Here is a 20,340-nt window from a genome sequence, read left to right as displayed (position 1 = left end):
TTTCAAAATAAAACCGCACCTTGGGTCAAGTAAGACCCCACTACTGCAGCAGATTTTTAGAGTTTAGAACACAAACACGGTTTTCCTCCACTTTCACATTTTTTCCCCATTTTATTACAGAATATGAACATGACAACGGTGTAGAAAAATCCATCCATGTAAATGAAATTCAAACCTTTAAGACATTTGTCTCCGAACAGGAACAGGACGCTGTTGAGCGGCAGAAGATAAGAAGTTTACTCGTATGATAAACCACTTCCTAAGTAGATTCAGTTTAACAGATTAAACCATCATTTTGCTCAGGTATTTGAATCTTAACAGTATTGACAAAATTTTATTCACTTAAAAAAAAGGAGCCAAAACTACAAACTTTTTTCAAAAATTCACGTAAAGAGAATAAACAAATAAATTTATTCTAACTTTTGGGATTTTTCTTCACAGCCAAAGAGCCACAGCTGAGGAATAGATGAGTTTCAGACCCTGTCACTCCAAGCATTCCCAGTGCTCTTTCAATTAAGATTTTGCCAGTTTTAGAAAGTTAATGTCCTGTTGCTTTTCTTTAAAATTTAGCTCTAGAGACTAATCCTTTTGTTCTTTTTGATTTCCTGAATTAATCTGTTTTTCCTCTAAGTTTAATAGAAGGTTTCTCACCAAACACAAGAAGATTTGTTTAAAAAAAAAGTTTATTTCCAAGTCAGAAAGCTGAGAGGAAGATACACAATGCTGTCATTTCTGCAGTGAAAACCGAACAGAAAGAGCGGATTCATCAAAAATAAATACCTGCCTGCACCTCGGATCTACAGCTCTTCCTGCAGGCAGCTGTGGATTCAAGTTCCTAAAGCCTGCAGACAGTCCTCTGCAGAGCAGGCCGACGCCTCAGCACGCCGGTGGCCGCGCACGTGCAAACCCAAACGCGCACGGGGCGTTTCCTCACAGCAACACGGTGTAGTTGGCAGGAAACAAGCCGGTTCTCCCCTGCAGCCTCCCCCTCCACCAGGACGGGTCGGAGCGGTCCATCACCTCGATGACGTCCCCGACGCAGAAACCCAGCTCGTCAGCCTCCTCAGCCGTGAAGTCGTACAGCGCCCTCACCATCGGCGCCGACGCCTTTTTACACAGCAGGAAACGACACGGATCAGCTCATGAGACACTCCGACACATTTGTCTCCTTTATTAAATAATAATTACATTAAAAATGTATCGTTTTTAAATAAAGACTTCTTTCGATTTGCTTTGTGTGGATAAAGTTCCGGTTTGAACGGTGACAAACACATCAAAGAGTCTGCAGAATTATTTGAATTTGTCAGACTTCCTGTGAAGCAGCAGCGACAAACGGAGCAGTTAAACACTTTTAAACCACAAAGACACATCATTTATACTAAAGTTAAACCGGCGTAGTGTTCTGACATCTACAAACGTCAATAAAGGTTTAAATACTGTTAAAACAGAACATTGGATATCGAGAAAAATCTATAATCTTATGCATGCAACAGATAACGTGCCCTAAACTTTTATTTAAATAGATTTTTTAAAAATACCGGTATATGTACATTTTTATTTTTTGTTTGCCTGATTCCAAAAGTTTTAGAAAATTGTTACTCAAGTAAATATTTGTGTGAGTACTTAAATTACTTTATTCTGAAGAAAGAATGAGTCCAATCCTCGGATAGTCGACCTTTTCTGAGTTTAAGCTTTTATTTTTGTGTTCAAATCCAAAAACTCGTCAAAACTGTAAATCATTAAAAACAAGAAACACAATAAAAGAAATTTCTGCTGTTTTTGTCCACTAATTTCCAGTTCCTTTAAGCCAAAGACTCCTAAGATGGAGTGAGAAACACACTTGGAATCAAATGTTGCATCTCGATCAGGGGTCGGATATTGATTTTATCTTTATTTTGATCAGCGCATTACATTTCAAGCTTATTCCTACAGATAAATCCTCTACTAGACGTCTGCGTAGCATGAACAGATCACCGCATTTTACCGCCGAACGCGGCGCCAGTTTGAGCAGCGGGCGCATAAAAACAGTTATTCACATATTTTAAATAAACGTTTAAAACTGACAGCTAGCGTCTCCATTGATTTGTCTCAACGCAAACTTCAAAAGCATTTAAAAAAAAAGATTTTTTTCATTTTATTTTCAGTGAGAATTAAACGGAGAGAAAGCAGTGAGATAAGGGACCGTCTACAAAGTGCAAAGGGTTAGGGGTTAAAGTAATTAAAAAAACAAAACAATAACGTCTCAAAAACAACCAAAATGAATAAACGCTTATATACCGTAAATTCGGGATTAAAAAAGCGCACCCGATTACAAGCCGCACCCACACATTTTCACGTGTTTAACTACTTTTAAACATACACAAGCCGCGTCAGAGTACAAACCGCATGTATTAGGCAACATTGTCATCCTGACAGATCACGTCCTGACTCTCAGAGTAAGTGTGATTCATTAGCACACAGTGGGTGGAGACAGCTTTGCCTCAGGATCATGTATTTCAGTACACCTACATCTGCCAAACAGCATGGACCTCTATTCTGTTCACAAGTTCCTCAGTTATGGTTTTTTTATTTTATTTTATTTTTTTAAATTTTTTTTTACTTATTTATGTTATGGGAGTAACGGGCTGGTTAAAAAACACACCAGTAAAATAAAGTAGCGGCGACTGAAAAGCGCGCGCCTCAGTGCGGCGCGTGCGTCAGAAATTTCCTTCCACAACGAACACTGTCGCTCCGCGGACGCCTCTGCGCTCCGCGCTCGCCCCGCGCGCTCCTCGTCTCCCCTTCCTATCTACTCCGACAACTCTAGCCAGGGCGGCTTCAAGGAGGAGCACTTCGTCCCCATTGCGCCGGTGAACGGCGCAAATCGTGTCTGTGCAGAGCAATCGGACTTAATACTGTACGTTTTGTGGATGAGGGGCGGATGCGTTGTTACGTGTGGGAGCCATCAGACTGCCATCGGCCCCACAGCTCTATAAGAGCAGCAGGAGAAGATGTCTCCAGCTCACACGGAGGCTGTGAGCTTTTCAAAGCAAAATTCCGCTCAGTCCTTAGAAACCGTAAAAACGATCATGTCGATTTGTGTTTCCAGTCGTGTCCCGACAAAATAAAGGCTGATGTTATTCCCACATATTTACGTGCATCCAGTCGAGTCACTATGACTCAGAGGTAAATTCACTCCTGAGCATGCGCTGTTCTCTCCGTCACGCAGCTGACCGGCTTTTCCAAACCCGTTGGTGATGGTGGATTTTTTCACGCTGCTATTAATGATTGCTTTTAACTTGAAAGCTTCATCATATTGTAGCGGCGATCACGTGCACGTTGGGTCTAATGGCACCAAAGGATTCTGGGATGCGGCCGGGCATGCGTGTTTCGTTTTGTTGAACCATGACTGAAGTGTCTAAGACCTGAAGTGAGGTCCATGCTGTTTGGCTGCTTAGAGGTGTGTTGGAAAATAAATGCCTTGTGCTTGGTGTTAGAGAATTCAAACCATTCACTAAGTCCGAAAGTACGTACATCGCGGCCGCCAATTAAATCCATAAATTAGCCGCGTCACTGAATAAGCCGCAGGGCTGTAAGCGCAGGAAAAAAGTAACGGCTTATAGTCCGGAAATTACGGTAGATATGAGCTACTCATGAATACTTAGAAGAAAGTCATTTTTAAAATTTTTTTAATGGAAATCTGAATTAATCTGAAGCTACAAACTTTCTCACATGACTAATTTTCACCCACTTAATTTACTAGTTAAAACTTAACTATATTTTCTGCTTGATATTTGCACTATTTTTACTTGATTGTTCAAGCTATTTTGCAGAAATCGACAGCAAGAAACGACATGGATGAGCTCACAAAACCTGAATAAAAATAAAACCTGAGGAAAACCTGGATCTGTTTCTTAAATTTGTTCATTTTTTTAATTTATCGGACTGGGATTCAGGCTTGGAGAACCTCAAAAATCCCTCGGAATCGGGTTGTGGCCGAAGAAAACTGGTCCTAGATTTCTTCATTATGTCCCCAGTTTCCCCTTTTAGACGTCTTAATGTGAAAGTCCTGGATTCTCAAAAGGTAAAAAATGGACACATCAAAATGTAAAATGAGACTAAACCTTCTGCACAACTGTAGCATGCTACCTCAGCTCCAGCTACAACAAAAGAGCTCCTTACTGCTTGGCGATGGTGTTGGGGGATCCTTTCCCCTTGATTCTCCTTGAACTGAACCCCGTCTGACTGCTGCGTGTTAAACCCCTCCCTCAGGGACCCCACCCCCCACACTGAGGATCATCTTCAGTAGAGGCTGACCTGCTGCTGAGCACGCTGTGGCGGGTACGTCATGCTGGCGGGGCTGTTTCTGCCCGTGTGGCCGATGGTGTGAGCTCGCTCCTCCAGACCCGACCTCTTCATCTGAAACGACAGTTTTTGGGGATCAGGCTGTGAGGGCGCCGTTACTCCAGAAGGCGTCCGTCTGCACGTCGGGTCGCACAGCCGGTAACAACGTTTTCGTGATCCACGCGTGATGCACGTAATTCACAAGTGTTTCTCGCATTCGTTATTCGTCGCTGTGCAAAGACGTCCGTCGAGGGTTTCAGGTGACGGCTCTTTACGTGGATTTGGTTTTGAGCTGCTAAAAAGTTTTGGTTGGTTGATTTACGCAGTTTTTGCGCTGTTATCACGGAGATCTTATGGAACTGTGCAGGATTTTTGCAAGAGGCGTACACCAATGTGTGGTTTTCCACGACCGTTTCATGTACGACTAACGGACTTAACACGCGTGAACCACCGATGCACAACTGTCTTTTCAAGTATACGTATGTAAGGTATCACGTTAAAATGACGTAATTGATGCACGAATCAGTAATGAATATAAATGATCATGCACGGTTCGTGTTCTACTTCGTGGTTTATTCGTACTTCTCCGAGGTTTTAACGTGGTTCATTCCTGATACATCTGTGAAAATGTCACGTAAAAGAACAACTTTAACTCGCTTTTCCCCCGTATGTTCACGTCTGACCCATTTACAAAAACGTAGGCAGTGGCTGTGCGACACGGCGTTAAAGCGAGGCTTACCAGCTGGTTGGGCGTCTGCTCTGAAGCTCTGCGCGTCGATGACGCCACGGCGGCGGCGGCTGGGTTTCGCTGTTCAGGCAAACTTGCCCTTTTAACCTGCAGGAAGGAAGCGGCAGGAAGCAGAGAAGAGCTGAGCATCGAGGATCCGGAGACGACAACAGATGTCACTTTACACACAGACGCTTGAAAGGCCTCACTGCAGCCGAACAAGAATAAAAACCTGAAAAGATTTTAAAGCAGGCAGCGATGGATCTGAAATCCTGAAAATCAGCAAAAAAACAGCGATGAAGACATCAAGACGTCAGCCGTTGATATGAATTCTGTCTTTTTCTTCTGTTAACAGGAACCAAATCAACTCAAACCCTCGAAGCTTTAGAACATTTTACTTTTCTACACATTAGATAAATGTAAAATAACAAATATATGCAGATGACACCAGTTTTTTCAACTAAACCAAGCTTTGATTTGGTCTAGAGATGACGCGACCTGTGACCCTGAAGCCCTTCAAGAGGAGCTGCCATTTTCAGGAGGAGAGAGCCTCCTGATGCTCGTCGCCTCCTCACGCTCCTCATTTTATTCCCTGAACTCCATCTGCCTGAACTTCTGAACCATCTCTTCAGGCTACTCGAACCTCAGCATGTTAAAGCTGTGTGTGTATGTGTGTTTGTGTGCCTCTGGAAACGCTTCTGAACTTCTGCTTCAAACAGAAACTAGAAATATTTTAAATCTCCTTTTTGACCCACTTTCAAATGAAATTCCCCCCCGTTTCTACAGAAAAACGAACGTCTAGAAGTGAATTTGACGTCTAAACTTTTATCTGAGATTTAGAAAAAGACAACCAAAAGAAAATACATGATAAAGACATCATTATTTTAATTTTATGATAAAAATAAAAAAGTGATTTTTTTTAAATACAAACTGCATGTTTACCAGTTTTAGATTTTCAAATTAAAAGCTGTGGACTTTAAAAGAAGGCAGGCTCCTGAAACAGAAGCCCATCCATCCATTTTTTGTACCACTTTGTCCCTTTCGGGGTCGCGGGGCTGCTGGAGTCTATCCCGGCTACTTGGGCGTAGGCAGGGGATGCCCTTGACAGGTCGCCAGTCTGTCGCAGGGTAGAAGGTCCACAATCACACACCCATGCACTCTCACACTCACACCTATGGACCATTTAGAGTTGCCAATTCACCTATGAAGCATGTTTTTGGACAGTGGGAGGAAGCCGGAGATCCCGGAGAAAACCCACGCATACACGGGGAGAACATGCAAACTCCACACAGAAAGGTCCCCCATTGATGTAGTGTTTTTCATGTCCCCCAGCCGGGACTTGAACCAGGGGCCTTCTTGCTGTGAGGCAAGAGCGCTAACCACTGCGCCACCGTGCAGCAGAAACAGAAGCGACACTGAATAATATCTAGAAATGACGGCAGTTTCTGTTTGATTTTGTGGTTTTCATCAAGTGTCTTTTGGCACACAGTCCTCCTCCTCCTCCTCTTCCTCCTCCTCCTCTTCCTCCTCCTCCACTTTCATGTTCTCATTAACACAGTATTTTCACTTCTGGTTTTTGGTATCTTTTTTTTACACAACCCCCTCATGCAAATAATGTTTTTGTAGATATTTATGTAAACAAATGGCTAAAAATATTGATAATATAATTTCACTGAATTTAACATACCTGCTAAAAAACGAATTATTCTTTATCTTTATAGAGAACATATATTTACAGAGTCACAAAAACTTTTATTGCTTTATATTTATTTTGTTTTTATTGCTGTTTTTCTCATCTCCTAGTTTGTTTTAGGCACACTTTTTTCATTATTTTTTATTATTTTTTTATTATTTTATCTCATTGTGGACGTGGAAACTGACGAAAGAAAATCTTTTCTAAGAAGCAAAAACAACTATTTATGATCTTGACTCAATTCTCTTTGTGCTTATAGTGGGCAATAAAGGTCTGCAGGCTGTGATTTGTGTACATTTAGTGCAGTTTTATTTAAAATAACGATAAAAACAAACCAAACAGAAGTCTTCTTAAATAGAACTTGAAATGAAAAGAGAGAAACTGAAAGGAAAAGGCTCTAAAATCTAAATCTTTGTCTTTCTTTAGAGTTTTGATATTTTATTTTGAAAATCATTTAGGTAACACACGCAGACGTGGAGTTAAAATTTTTCTTCACTTTATTCTGAAACTAAACTGTGTTGAAGGAAAGTTGAGTCAATCTATGATTGGAAAAGCTGCCTGGTTGCTATGGAAACGTCTTCCCTGCATCCATCTAAAACCTCTTAAATTGACCATTTATTGCGCACGCATCATTAGGAAAGCAGGTGGCGTGTACCTGTGCGGAGGCGGGGCTCCGGCTGTTGGAGCTGCCGTCCTTCAGGCAGATCTTCCTGGTCTTGGAGATGGACGTGGTTTTGTAAAACTCCACCAGCTTGTTCAGGGACATGAACTTCTCCGACCACAGGAAGTACTGGCCCTTGTTGTCCCTCATGACTTTGAAGTGCTGCACGTCGCTCTCATGCCTGAGCGGAGGCGGAGACGCGCATTAGCGTAGAGAAAGAAAAAAAAACCACCCTGGAGACTTGGGGGCGGGGCTAAAAATTCACCAGAAGAAGCAAGCAGACCTCAGATTTTTGTTTTGCTTTTTTAAAAGCATTTTCAGAAATACCTTTAAGCTTTTCCTGTTGGAGGAGAACTTCTCCACCTCTCTGAGATAATGTGGCTAACGTCTGCAGCGTGGACATGGATTCAAACCCTCGCCGTCCGTCCACACACTTCATGATCCACATTCGAGTGTGAAGGCTTTTACTCTGAAATTCTTTGTTTATCATTTTGATTTACTGACTTACTTTGAAAATCTGAAGGTAGAGACACGTCACGCTGACTTTTTTCTCATTTATTCTTTTGTTTTACGTCCATCTCTTCCATTTATAAACTACAAACTTAAAGAGCAGAAACTCCTGAGAATAAAGGGTGATTAAAAAAATGTTTTTGAGACCAAACCTTAAACCGACTAAACGTCTGACAGCAAATGAGCCAAACAGGAGAAGTGTTTGCATCAAAACAGATGTAAACAAACATTAAACCTCCTAATGGAGGTGTGAAGAGAGAAAAAAATCTTATTTTATGGACCCTACGCTCATTCAGTGACTCCTCAAAGGTCAGACGGGAAAATTCAACACTTTATTAACTATTTTAATCACATCGGTCACTGATAAACAACAAAAATCCCTTACTGTCTATAATTTTTTTAGTAAAAAACAAAGTTTGACAATAAATGAAGATATCGCTCAAAATAAAAATAAAAAAAACGGCTCAAAAGTTTTTTTGTTTTGATTCAAACGAAGAATCATAAATCCTCAATAAATTTCTACATTTTTTTTTTAGTTTGTGTGATTTTTAAAAGGAAACTGAGGAAATCCAGCCTAAAGAAAGAGGTTTGAATCATTCGTTAGTCGTGTTTGTCCTGAGACCTTCAGTTCTGCACTTTTTTCCGGCGGTGGGTCTCAGACTCACTCGACCGTCAGCTCGTTCCTGAACGCTCCTTCAGCCCAGCGGCGCCACCTACTTGACAGAGATGGAGAAGTCTCCTGGAGAAGTCTGGCAGCCTCGGATCACAAAGTCTCCCACGTCTCTGTGCCTCAGGATCTCCTCTGCGCCGCTGCGGCTGGTGTTCTCCTGAAACCACCTGAGCGGAGACGCCTGCAGATTATCTGATGCAAACGGCGGCGGCGGCTGCTGCTGCTGCTGCTGCTGCAGCTTCAACCGACACGTTCCAGCGCGAGAGCACAGGACGGTTCTTACGCTGGAAGCTGGATCTCCAGGTAGTTCTTCGGAACGTAGCCTTCCTGTCCGTTGAGCTCCGCCTTACACCACTCCTCTTCGAAGTTTATAATCTGCCACAAACACAGAAGAGAGCCGGTTCGGTACCGAGAAGCTGGGACGAGGGCCTCCGGCTCCGGAGCAGCACCAACCTTCAGGACGTCGCCCTTCCTGAAGCTCAGCTCGTCGTCCGCCGTTGCAGAGAACTCGTACTTCCCTCGGGCTTCCATCAGGAGGTCAGGAGAGGCCGAGCAGAGCGCTCATGCGCGTCCTTCGCAGGTGCTTCTCTGCAGGGAGGAGCAGAAAGGCAGGAGGTGTTAGAAGGAGAACCCTTCCCGTCTGTTTTTCTAGAAGAAACAGATGAAGAGTGCAGACAGACAGCTTCTGCAAAACATTTCCGGGTTTAAACGCACCAAAACGTTTCAGCTGAAGCTGTCAGAAACCACAAAGCCAAGCAGATCGGCGGATCCGTTCTGTCTGATCTACAGGGAAGAGCGTTTTTCTGAATTCAGGCTGCTGAAGTGACACTGTGACACATGGGAGGCGTCCCGGCCGGGAGATTCCTGCAGACCTCACCAGAGTCCGTTTGGTAAAGCTCAGGAAGCTGCAAACTCAAGATTACTTGAAGAAAGTCATCTAAGATTTTGTTTTGCTGTGAAAAGCTTCGTTTATCCGTTTGAATTCCTGTTTAGTTTTGAAACTACTTATGAAATACATTCAGATAAATCTCCAAAAAGGAAAGCGGCTCTTCACCTCATCCATAAACATTCCCAGTCTGTTTACCCAAAAAAAAAAAAAACATTGTAGAGCCTCGGGAAATGAAGCACATCAGACGTCCAATGAGGCAGCAGCTCTCTGAAGAACGCCGCCGACCTTCCGAGGTCTCCTCAAATCTGCAGACGGCGTTTTTCTGCTCCTCTGCTGATAAAGAGGAGCAAACCCTGACCCCCGATAGACAGTTTCTTCACTGAACTCTCCGTTATCGAGTTAAAGACCAACTCCAAACCTCTTGATCCATTTTCAAAGCATTCTTCCCAGTAGTCTTTTTTTATTTTGATTATGCTGGGGGGTTTTTGTGCCAAAAATCAAAAAACGTGTTTGTTTTCTAGGACGTAGTTTCTGCAGAGCGGCAGGAGTTCATCAGAAATTCCCCATCATCCCTTCGTTTAAACACTCTCCCACTAGCTTACAGCCCCTCACACCTTCAACCTAATATTACTGATGCCACTAAAATATCGGAGCTTTTCAGCCGTCCGGTTCTGATCCAGATTCCAGCTCAGACCAGAAAAACAAAGACGTTCATGGATCTGTTTGTCTGCAGGTGGATGCATCCGAAAGGGGCGGAGCCGGGAGCTCGTGGCCCCGCCCAGAGCATTTTCTATGTCACAAAATCAGCTCTTTTTCTTCAACTTTTTACATTTTTTGTCAACGATTTGAGTCAAGAAATACTCAGAAAAGCAATTTTAAGCTCAACTTTCTTTCTATCCGTCCTTCATCACCAGAAAAATGCCCAGACAACACGTTAAAAACACCATTTTCATGTGGGAGGGTCTTTAAAACCTTTCTAATGAGCTAAATGAAAAGCAATCGTTCTCGTTTTAAAATAAACGCAGCGCCGGCCCGAGTCTTCGTTTCCTGGAAAGGCAAAGGAAAACGGGTCAATTGTTCCCGGTCCCGTACCGTTCCTGGTTATCAAAGCGTGTGGATGTGAGGAACATTTATCCTTGTTTGGGACGGACCATCTTCTCCATTCATTCATGGGGGGGGGGGGGATGGTTCCAGCCCCGTGACAGCAGCTAGTGATCATCAGCGCCTGCAGATGTGCAGCTCCGCTGGGTTCTGGTGACACAGTGTGTGGTAAGGATGTGGTGAGTTCGTCACCAGAAGAGCAAAAGTCCCGCCGGCTGCGCCTCGCTGCACGCCTGCAACAGCTCTGCAAAGCTCTGAGGTCAGGAGCATGAAGAAATGGATCCGTCTGAACCAGAACTTGACCTGCAGATGCTCTGCAGCAGCTTCACGAAGCTCCAGGTTTAGTCCAAAATGAAGACGTTCCTCTGATGTCTGATAACAGGAAATCCATCCTGACAAACGGCTGGAAGAGCTTCCAAAATAAAATCATTCATCGTTGATCACATTTAGGAAAATAACGTCAAACACTGATGATGGGTTAGAGAACGTGAGAAGCAATCCAAATGTTCTGAAAGGTTCTTGTAGTTTGAGCACGTCGTCAAGTAAAACACCCCTTTAGTTGCATTTCCTCATTTCTGAATTGATTTAAATATTTTTCTGCATTTTTGTAACTGAAGTCGTCTCAAAGTTTCACAGAAAAAATATTTTAAAAAAAATCAATGACATTTTGCTAAATCTATCCATTTCAGCTCAGACTCACCGGGATGCTGGAGCCTATCCAGTCAGTCAGTCCATCACAGAGACACTCAGCCACTACGCACATTTTGCACGGATGAAAATCGGTCATACATGAACATGCGTGAGACAAAATGAGTATGAATAAACCACGCAAAGAACACGGAAATCAACCTAGGACATGAACCGTGTGCAATTATCGCGCCGATTATTGCAATTCATGAGTGATTTGTGCGTCAGTGATCGGCTTATGTGTGATGTTAAAGTTATACATCGGTGGTTCATGTGTGAAAAGTCCGTTAGACATACGTGGAACGGTTGTGGAAAGACACACATTTGCATTGGCAAAAATCACGCACAATTGGATAAGACTTGCGTAATAATTGCCCATAAACTACAAGAAAACTGCGCAATTTTCACAGGGATCGAAAATTTTGAACGGCTCAAAACCGAATTGGTGTAAAAACCCGTCAGTCGAAACCCTTTATGGATGACGGACACGTGAGTTACGTGTGTCACGCATGGATCACGAAAGACGGACATTTCACACGTGATGAAGACGTGTGGGGTAGCTGTGTGACACGGATATAGAATGAAGCCTTGAAGCAGATTTTCAGGAGAAGCCTGGAGAGACGGCAGGAAACCCAACATGTGCATGAAGACAACACGCCAGCTCCACACAGAACGGACCCGGCTGGGATCTGAACCAGAACCTTCTGACTGAGACCGGAGCGCTAACCGCTACACCGCCGTGCAGCACGGTTAGCCACATCCAAGAATCGGGATTGTTGTCGGAATTGGTAGAATGAAGTCAAATAGTTTGGTTTAAATAGTCATTTCAGTGGTTTACAGATTCATTTGAGGAGTTTTCAGTTTTCTGAGGAAAAGACGGAAAAACGTCTTTCAGCAGCTTTTTCAAGAAATCCTTCATCCTAATTTCACGTTCATCACTTTTCCCTCTTCTTAGCTGCGTTAAATGTTTAGCTTTTATGGTTTTGTTAACATTGTCTTACATATTCACCGTTTTTTAATCATCTTAAATCAAAAAAACATTAATAGTTTAATGTTTCAGCTTTTTTTTTTATCCTAAATGATTTTATTGTAACCATTTTAGCATATTTCTTGCAAAAGTATTCACCCCGTCGGATGTTGTGTCTCGATCAGTCTTGCTCAGATTCTCTATAGGACGTAGGTCCGGGCTTGGACCCGGCCACTCCAGAACATGTTGCTGGTTCCTTTTAAACTCTTCCTGTGTAGCTTTTGCAGTTTGCTTTGGATCGTTGTCTTGCTGGACATTGAATCTCCTCCCACGCCGTCGTTCTCTTGCAGACTGACAAAGATTGTCCAGCATATTTTGCAGCATTCCTTCTGCCCTCCGTCTTTACAAGCCTGCTGCTGAGAGGCATCCCCACGGCATGATGCTGCCACCACCATGCTTCACAGTGGGGATGGTGTATTTTTGAGGATGTGCTGCGTTTGGTGTCTGCCAAACATATCCTCTTGGCTGTTGTCCCAAAAGCTCAATTATGATCTCATCAAACCAAAGGATCTTCTTCCACTTGATCATGGAGTCTTCCTCAAGCTCTTTGGTGAACTCTATAGTTGATCTCTAATCTGTATTTTCGTCAACAGTTGCTTTCTCGTTGCCGTTTTCCCATAAAGCTTTGGCTGGTGAAGAACCCGGGCAGCAGTTGCTACATGCACCGTCTCTCCGTCTCAGCAATCATTTCAAAAACAAATCCATGATTTAGCAACTTTTAGCCAGTCAGTCATTTTAGATGCTTTTTTTAAATAACTTTTTAATGTTTTATGTCCTTCAGCCCACGTTGCTGTTGTATTTGGATTAAGAATCCTTCAGTTTTTAGTGTTTTCATGCACTTCCACAGAAAAGTTAGTTGTCTAAGCTGACGAGGAAGAGATAAATTCATACCTCACCTACAAATCAATCACTAGGATGAACCTAAACTTGAGAAATAAAGCCGGATTATATCTGCACAAAGAGTCTACGACTCAAGTTTTCTGTGTAAAAAAAACAACAAAAACAAACAAAAAATAAAGTCATGATTGAAAAAGTGCTGTGGGCTGCTTGAGATGTTGCTTTGCTCTATCAGAGAAGAAAGAAATCAAACTTTCCTCATGTAGGAAATAAAACGACATTTTATTGAAACAAATGGTCCAAAAAACCAAAAAAGACGACGAAGAGCAAAGGAAACGGATCTGAACTCTGGATTAACTCTGGAACTGAGACAGAAAACAGCGTTTTAATCCACACAGACCATCTGATCGGCCTCCTCCAATGAAAAAGGTGCTTTTGAACACGTTTCTGATGATGGAGGACACATGTCTAGAATATTCACATTAAAATAGAATCATGAATCAGGAGCAAACTGAAGAAAAAGATTTGCTACATAGAAAATACACTGGGCGGGGCCACAAGCTCCCTGCTCCGCCCCTTTCTGATGCATCTACCTGTAAACAAACGGATCCATGATCCGTCTGTTTTCCTGGTCTGAGCTGGAATCCGGATCTGCAGAAACTATGTCCTAGGTTTTAGGATTTTGGCTAAAAGGTGAATTAAAACAGCAGTGGGGACACTTACTCTGTATATTTAAACCGAAAGTGCATCGTATTCCATTTTTATACAACCTTCAAATCGACGTGGAAAGACGAACGTCTCTTGAAGACTTTCTGTTATCATCTGAAGACGGCGTTTTGGGAATCTGAAATCGCCTCCATGTTTTAAAAATCAGTTCGGGTATGAAGTTAAAGGGGAAGTTTTTCCATCGGAGGGCCCCGACAAAAGCAAAGCCTGTTTAGAACTCTTTTCCAGAAGACGTAAATCCAGATTTTAGAAAACTCAATTGATAGAAACAGAAATATCTACTTGGGTTTTACTTTGGCCACTGTAGAGTCTAAGAAAAAAATCCTCTTTTTAGCTTAAATTAAAAGCATTTCCTCGATTTGACTTTGATTCCACGGACAGTTTTTCTGTTTGTTTTGGTAGAATGTGGTTTTTTCAGGACTCCTATTCATTTATTTTACATAAAGCACTTTTAAGCTGCTCTGGAGCAGGAAAAGTGTAGATAAGGTTCATTCGAATGGATTTCACAGGAAAATGACTGAAAATTATGATTTCTGACCACCGGCTCCGGCGCTCCGGCGCTCTGACCCCGTTCAGACGGCAGCGGCCGCGCTCGCCCTCATCAGCCGCTCGTGCACGCTTGGTTTTGACCACAACAGTTTCAACAATCTGCTCTTCGCATCTCAGCAAATTAGCGTCACCCAGGTTTCCTGCCAGGGTTGGTTTCTGATCCAAATGCGATCAGTTGCATTTGTTTCAGTTAAGGAAGAATTTATTCAACATATTAATAATAGTAAAGATATTTCTGTGCTTGAAAACGCAAATTTCCCTCTTTTTTTTTATCTTAAACTGAAATCCCATCATCAAATGTGTCAAAACGCTGATTATGATCAGAGGACACGACGAGCAGAGAGGATCCGTTCTCCTCCTTTTTCATCAGATTTGGAGCTTTTTGCTTCGCCGCTCGTCACCAGTTGGTTTCCTGTATCAAAGTTTCAGCTCAGAGAGGCGAAGCGTGAAGTTTCCCTCCCTCTGTGACTCACATCCCTGCAGCTGCATCGCCGCCGTCATGCAAACGCTTCCGGCTGCGACGGGCTCCTGCAATCTGAGGACCCCCGTCCCACAGATGCTGAAAACATGGAGGACGGGACGCTGGACCGCCGTGTTCATCCATCATCGTTTTCAGACGAAATAACTACTAAATAAACAACTTTTCTGTGTTTTGACCGATTCAGTTACAAGGATTTAGCCGTGCCAAGCAATTTTAGCGATTAAAAAAGGGGAAAAAGTTAAAACATAACTATATCAACTCTATTTAAGGAATACATTTATTGGAAATCAAATAGAAATTGATCCTATAGAGAATGTTTTAAAAGAAAATTAACAGTAAAACTAAATTTTACATCCTTGAACTCATTCTTTTGATGACAGGAAGGTCAGAAACATGATTCTACCAGAATAAAAGCTCCTTTGTTGTGATCGTTTGTCCGTCTTATTTGCAGCCTTACGCCAGAAAAAGTGAAGCGTTTGTTCATTTATCAGGTTTTATTATTTTTCCATCTCAGTTTGACGTGATGTTTAGCTTTCAGCTTTATTAGGAGTTTTCTTTTAAGAAAATGTCAGTTTAATGCAGAATAGTCTGCTAGCACCGTCTGAACAATCTAGGAACGCTTCACCAAATATAAAAATTGGAAGTCTTGTACATGTATGAGTTATTAGCTCACAAGAAATGCTATAAATTTTAACTTAATCTTAAGATTTGTTTATGCGCAGATCAAACACATAGAATACAATAAAAATAACTTACTCTGAGATCTAATAAATTACATTTATTTGTTTGACATTTAAGACAAAAGTGGATTTTTGTTCAATTCAACCAAAAACTTTTCAAGATTAACTTTATTTTTTAGGGATTTTATCTTTTTAAATAAAGTTTTTCTTTAGGTTGCAGTGGCAGTCGTGTTTAGTGCCACCATGTGGCCGGTTTGGGTACTGCAGCCAGAAACATCTCGGTTTCAACTACAGATTTGCAAATTCTAAAATGTGTTTTATTGTGATTATAAAGCAAACTTAAAATGTAATTAATTATATTGTAAGGCAACTAGAAAAAAATATTTCATTTAGTTTCATTTAGAACAAAACATTCCTGTGAATTCAACATAAAAAATGAAAGATCAATGATTTAAAGAGGATTTTCATTTATGTTGGGATAAAAGTTCAATAAAGTGACAAATAATAGCATAAGAGACTTCTGGGACACCAGATTAGAAATGTAAAAACAAGCAGACTAAAGTGCTGACTGAAGCAGCCCATCTAAATGTTGCTAGAACTTAGTTTTTTAACCAAAACTTCCCAAAAATGTTTCATATTTTTAAGCCACTTCTTCCTGTAATCGCGGCTATGTTTGCTTCTCGACTGTCGGCAGAAATCCTGTTTTTAAAAATAGATGAACACTGAAACTGGCAGTGAGGCTGTTGGGAATAACAAAAAGTACAGCAACTCCTTCGTTTGTGTTGTTACAAACTTGTTCAATACTTATTAATCCTATTCATTAATATTTTACTCGTTAAATGTCCAGTAATTAGAGTTTCTTAAGGAACTGATGGTTGTTCGATGTGGTGAGAGAGCGAGGCGTTCAAGGATGAAAAAAAAACTTTTGCCTGTGGTTTCTGTATTTGACAGAGCTCACATTCAAAGCTGCAGCACTTTTTCTGTTTACTCTTAAGTAAATCAACTGTATTTGTATTAACTACACGTTAAGAGTACTACAAGTATTACTAAAAGCGAGGCAATGTTCTGTAAAGTTTACTTTTAATGTTCCAATTTAATCTGAAGTAGTATTTAGTTTGCTTTCTACACTACATACTCCACAGTATTCTTGCTACACTTAATAAAATAAACTTCTAGAGTACTTCTTTATGCTGAGGCTTAAAAATGACAAATATTTTAGATTTGTCACCTCAGATTTGATCAAATACTTCTGTAGTAAAGTAATCTCAATGTAGTATTTGTGTACCACATTCAGAAAGAGAAATGGATTACTTTAGAACGAAGTAATCCATTACAATTTGAAAGTGACTACATAGTATTGTAGAAGAGATTTATTAACTTGGAGTTTTCTTAACCCCCCTTAAACACTTCCTCCACGCACGCGGAGATGGTGGTGAGACAGGTGTGTCAGACAGACAGGTACACGCCATTCAGCTGTGGAGTTCATCTGTGTTAACTTTGCTCAGGTTTCTCTCCATCAGCTGATGCTCCAGCCCGGGTTGGGTCGGGTTAGGTTAGGTTCCCGATCTCACACCTGGCCCACATCGGGCTGAACGTGTCAAAGGTGCGACCCAAAAGGCGTCCGCGCGCGTTTTTTCTTTTTTTTTTTTCTTCTTTTTGTTAAACACTATTTCACAGCACTACTTCCCCAAACTGAGGGGAACAACATTTACATTCAAGCGCGGGCAGCCGCTGCTGCTGGCATTTCTGTTTAAACTCAGAGAACCTCCGCCACTCTCCGTCACCGAAGGTGCTCTTCAAAATAAAGTAGTCCGCGTGCGGTTTAAAAACACTCTTAAATGTGGCGTTTGGGCACACAGATGACAGAAAGACCGCGGTTCGGTTTTGTTCTGCTCACCTCTCCGGACACTGCTCCGAACCCGACACCGGCTCCCTCCGCGGGTCAGACCGCAGCACACCCGAGAAGTTAGCGGCGTCCGCAGCGCAGCATCCGAAGCCAACAAACGAGGCGCGTGCGCTCCCTGACAGCGCGGCTTAATTTGACAAGTCCCCGCGTGAGCACAGCCGCTCTTCTACAAAGTAATTCGCGCCGCTTCCTGGAACCTTCCAAAATAAAAGACAGACTGGGGTTTCTGAACAGCGCCACCTACACGTCATTTATGCCACTCGCATGTATCAAGGCAAAAATATTACTTTTCATTTATATATTTTAGTTTTCAAATATGAAATGCATTTTAAAACAGAATTTGCTTTTTTAAAATATTTTTTCTACAAATGTTTATTTCAAAATAAAACAATATTTTTCAAACATTTAAATGAGTTCCTACAATAAAAAAAGCTGCTGTCTTCATAAAATTGAATTTTTTGATTAGTTAGTCATTCAGAGTTAATAATTATTTAGTCTGATTTGTTAATCTTGGCAACTGTTCAACTTCACTTGTTAGGTTTTTCTTTTCTCGTCTCTAGGTTTGCCATTTTTTAAAGCAGATAAAAGGAAACAGCAGGAGCTGCGGATAGTAAATGTTCTTCAGAGTATATTTACTCATGCAAATTTACTCATTCGTCCTGGAAGGGCAAACAGCGTCTCTTCCTCCCCAAAAACAGACGAGAAATTGTTAAAAAAACAGTCAATACACTGTTTTGTTTTGTTTTTTTTTTAAATAAAGCTACAAGTAAATATTTTTCAGAAAACAGTTCAAACATAGACAGACATCTTCCTGTCACCAGCTTAAAACAGTTCAGAAAAATACGGATAAAATACATAAATAAATAAAAATAACTGCTGCTCCCAACTACAACCTAAAGAAGCCACAAAGTCTGGATTCACCCTTTAGAAAATTGACACACTGACCTTATGTTACTGTTTTTATAAATATAAACAAACTGTTGTTTTATGGCATAAATAAAACATACAGAGAAAATGTACTAATTTCAGAGGGTCACATGACTTCCTTTCAAAATAAAATACACCCTGTATCGTTTAGGTTCATCTCAGCAGCATTAGTGTTTTTTAAAGTGTTAATTTTACCGCTTGTGGTGCATCTCAGTCAGAAATTTGTCAAACAAACCAAAAAATAAACCAGAACAAGTGAAGTGACTCTCACCGTATTTTTTAAAAACATTTAATCCGTTGAAATCTTTCAACTGTCTGTTTGTTTGTTTTTTAACTTAACTTCTTACTTACAGTTTACTTTGCAGATATTTGAGAGCCACAGAGGAATTGCCACATGTGCCTCAGGAGCCACAGGTTGCAGACCCCTGCTCTAGAATCATCTGTGATGACACGTTTGATCTTGTGGTGTTTTTCCTGAGATGCCAAAGTGTTGGCGACACGTTGTTTGGTTGGTGCGTGTCCTTCACATCTGTTCGCGCTCTCGTAAACCTCAGCATGGCTTGTTCTCACTTGTTCGGCCAGGACGTCCTGCAAAGGGAAACTTCATTTGCCTCCAGAGATCCAGCAGCACAGAGCATCGGGCTAAACGCCTCCTGAGCTGCACTCTGCAACACCAGCATGCAGCAAAGTCTGAAAGTGCCTGACCTGAATCTCCAAACCGCTCTCTTTGTGCTGCAGCTGCAGGTGGATACCTCACATCCGCCCTTCGCTCAGTTACTCAATACCACAAGACAAATACCCACTTATCTGTGCGCGCAAGACAGGTGAGGCAAAGCCAAGGCTGGGAGGAAGCCGTGCAGGTGTGTGTGCAGGCCAGCCGTTAAAACAATGCCTCACAATGTTGGACTGTTTGCAGTGAAGAAATAAAAACACGCGTCAGCTCATGGTAGACTCATAAAAATGTTTTGCTTTGCACCTCACTACAGCTGGGAGATGCAAAGATATGTAAATGAGATGGTTCAATCATCTGATGTGTTTACGATACAAGCTGATAAAGGCTTGTATTCCAAAAATGTTGGAATTAGAAGTTGTAGATTTTGACCGGCGTGGGCGTGGTGGGTTTGCAACTGTTGCGATCTTAGCTCGCACATTTTTTTTCCGGAATGTCTTGAAAAGGGTGTCCAGGAATTCTTTGACTCAAGCTGAACGCAAAAATGTAACATGCGATATGACAGTGTTAAAACTTTGGACGTGGTAAATAAAAAAATGTTGCAAATAAATTCGCTGACTCAGCTGAAAAATGAAATTCGGGGAAAGAAAAGTTACAATTCACTAACAACACCAATTTACACTTGTCGGGGATATCCAAAAGAAGTTTTGAAATCATTATGGGATGGCAACACGATGGCCATTTTGTACTTTTTGTTCCCACAATATGGGAAAATGAACTTTATTTAGAGCGATTTTGACGTGATTTTACGAACATACTACTATCTCAAGTCTACCATAACCCCTGGAATTTTGCCAACCTTTCACCTTGGAAAAAGGCAGCCATCTTGAATTTTTTTTTTTAAAGCACCTTTAGGACCAGATACAAAGGAAAACCTGTCCTAGGGATTTTGATCGATCCTTTCCTAACTTCTCGGCCATCATTCGAAAGCAGTTGTGGAGAAGATGTTGCAATTAGAAGTTGTAGATTTTGAACGGCGTGGCTAGCTCAGAGAGAGGCGTTTACCTATTACTTGCACATTTTTTGACTGAGAAAATGTAATGCATGCATTCATGGCTAGAACTGAACAAATTGATATAACTTTGGATATGAAACAAATAAGGAATGGGGGCGTGGTTAGCAAAAGACCTCAGTTGCTAAGGAAATCCAAAAGTTTATTTTTTCCGATTCGTCTGAAACTCACATCGATCTGTTCGTTATCCCCAGGCGACCGAAA

At 41.6% G+C, this 20,340-nt stretch overlaps 1 protein-coding gene across 2 annotated transcripts; it reads right to left on the bottom strand.

Moving 5' to 3' along the window:
- Window positions 1-80: 80 nt before the first annotated feature.
- Window positions 81-19,016, bottom strand: LOC101165394 (growth factor receptor-bound protein 2). Of its 2 annotated transcripts, none has more exons than XM_020705040.1 (8): window positions 18,746-19,016; window positions 9,038-9,172; window positions 8,868-8,959; window positions 8,632-8,751; window positions 7,399-7,585; window positions 5,063-5,158; window positions 4,297-4,398; window positions 81-1,107 (listed from the first exon to the last, which is right to left on the bottom strand). In XM_020705040.1, the coding sequence occupies exons 2-8, from the start codon at window positions 9,113-9,115 to the stop codon at window positions 931-933; spliced, it is 852 nt and encodes a 283-aa protein (XP_020560699.1). In that variant the 5' UTR covers window positions 9,116-9,172; window positions 18,746-19,016; the 3' UTR covers window positions 81-930. The 2 variants fall into 2 exon arrangements, with proteins under 2 accessions (XP_020560699.1, XP_004071201.1); XM_004071153.4 differs by lacking the exon at window positions 18,746-19,016 and adding an exon at window positions 17,459-17,666.
- Between the last annotated feature and the right edge of the window lie 1,324 nt (window positions 19,017-20,340).

This window comes from Oryzias latipes, chromosome 8 (assembly GCF_002234675.1).
Source record: "Oryzias latipes chromosome 8, ASM223467v1".
Classification (NCBI taxonomy): Eukaryota; Metazoa; Chordata; class Actinopteri; order Beloniformes; family Adrianichthyidae; genus Oryzias; species Oryzias latipes.
This window is presented reverse-complemented; position numbering and strand designations above follow the sequence as displayed.

Coding starts and splice junctions, on each gene's coding strand:
- LOC101165394 (XM_020705040.1), bottom strand. CDS start 9,115: ATGGAAGCCCGAGGGAAGTACGAGTTCTCTGCAACGGCGGACGACGAG. Junction 4,399..5,062: donor AGCAGACGCCCAACCAGCTG/GTAAGCCTCGCT, acceptor CTGTCGTTTCAG/ATGAAGAGGTCGGGTCTGGA. Junction 1,108..4,296: donor CACAGCGTGCTCAGCAGCAG/GTCAGCCTCTAC, acceptor CTGTGTAAAAAG/GCGTCGGCGCCGATGGTGAG.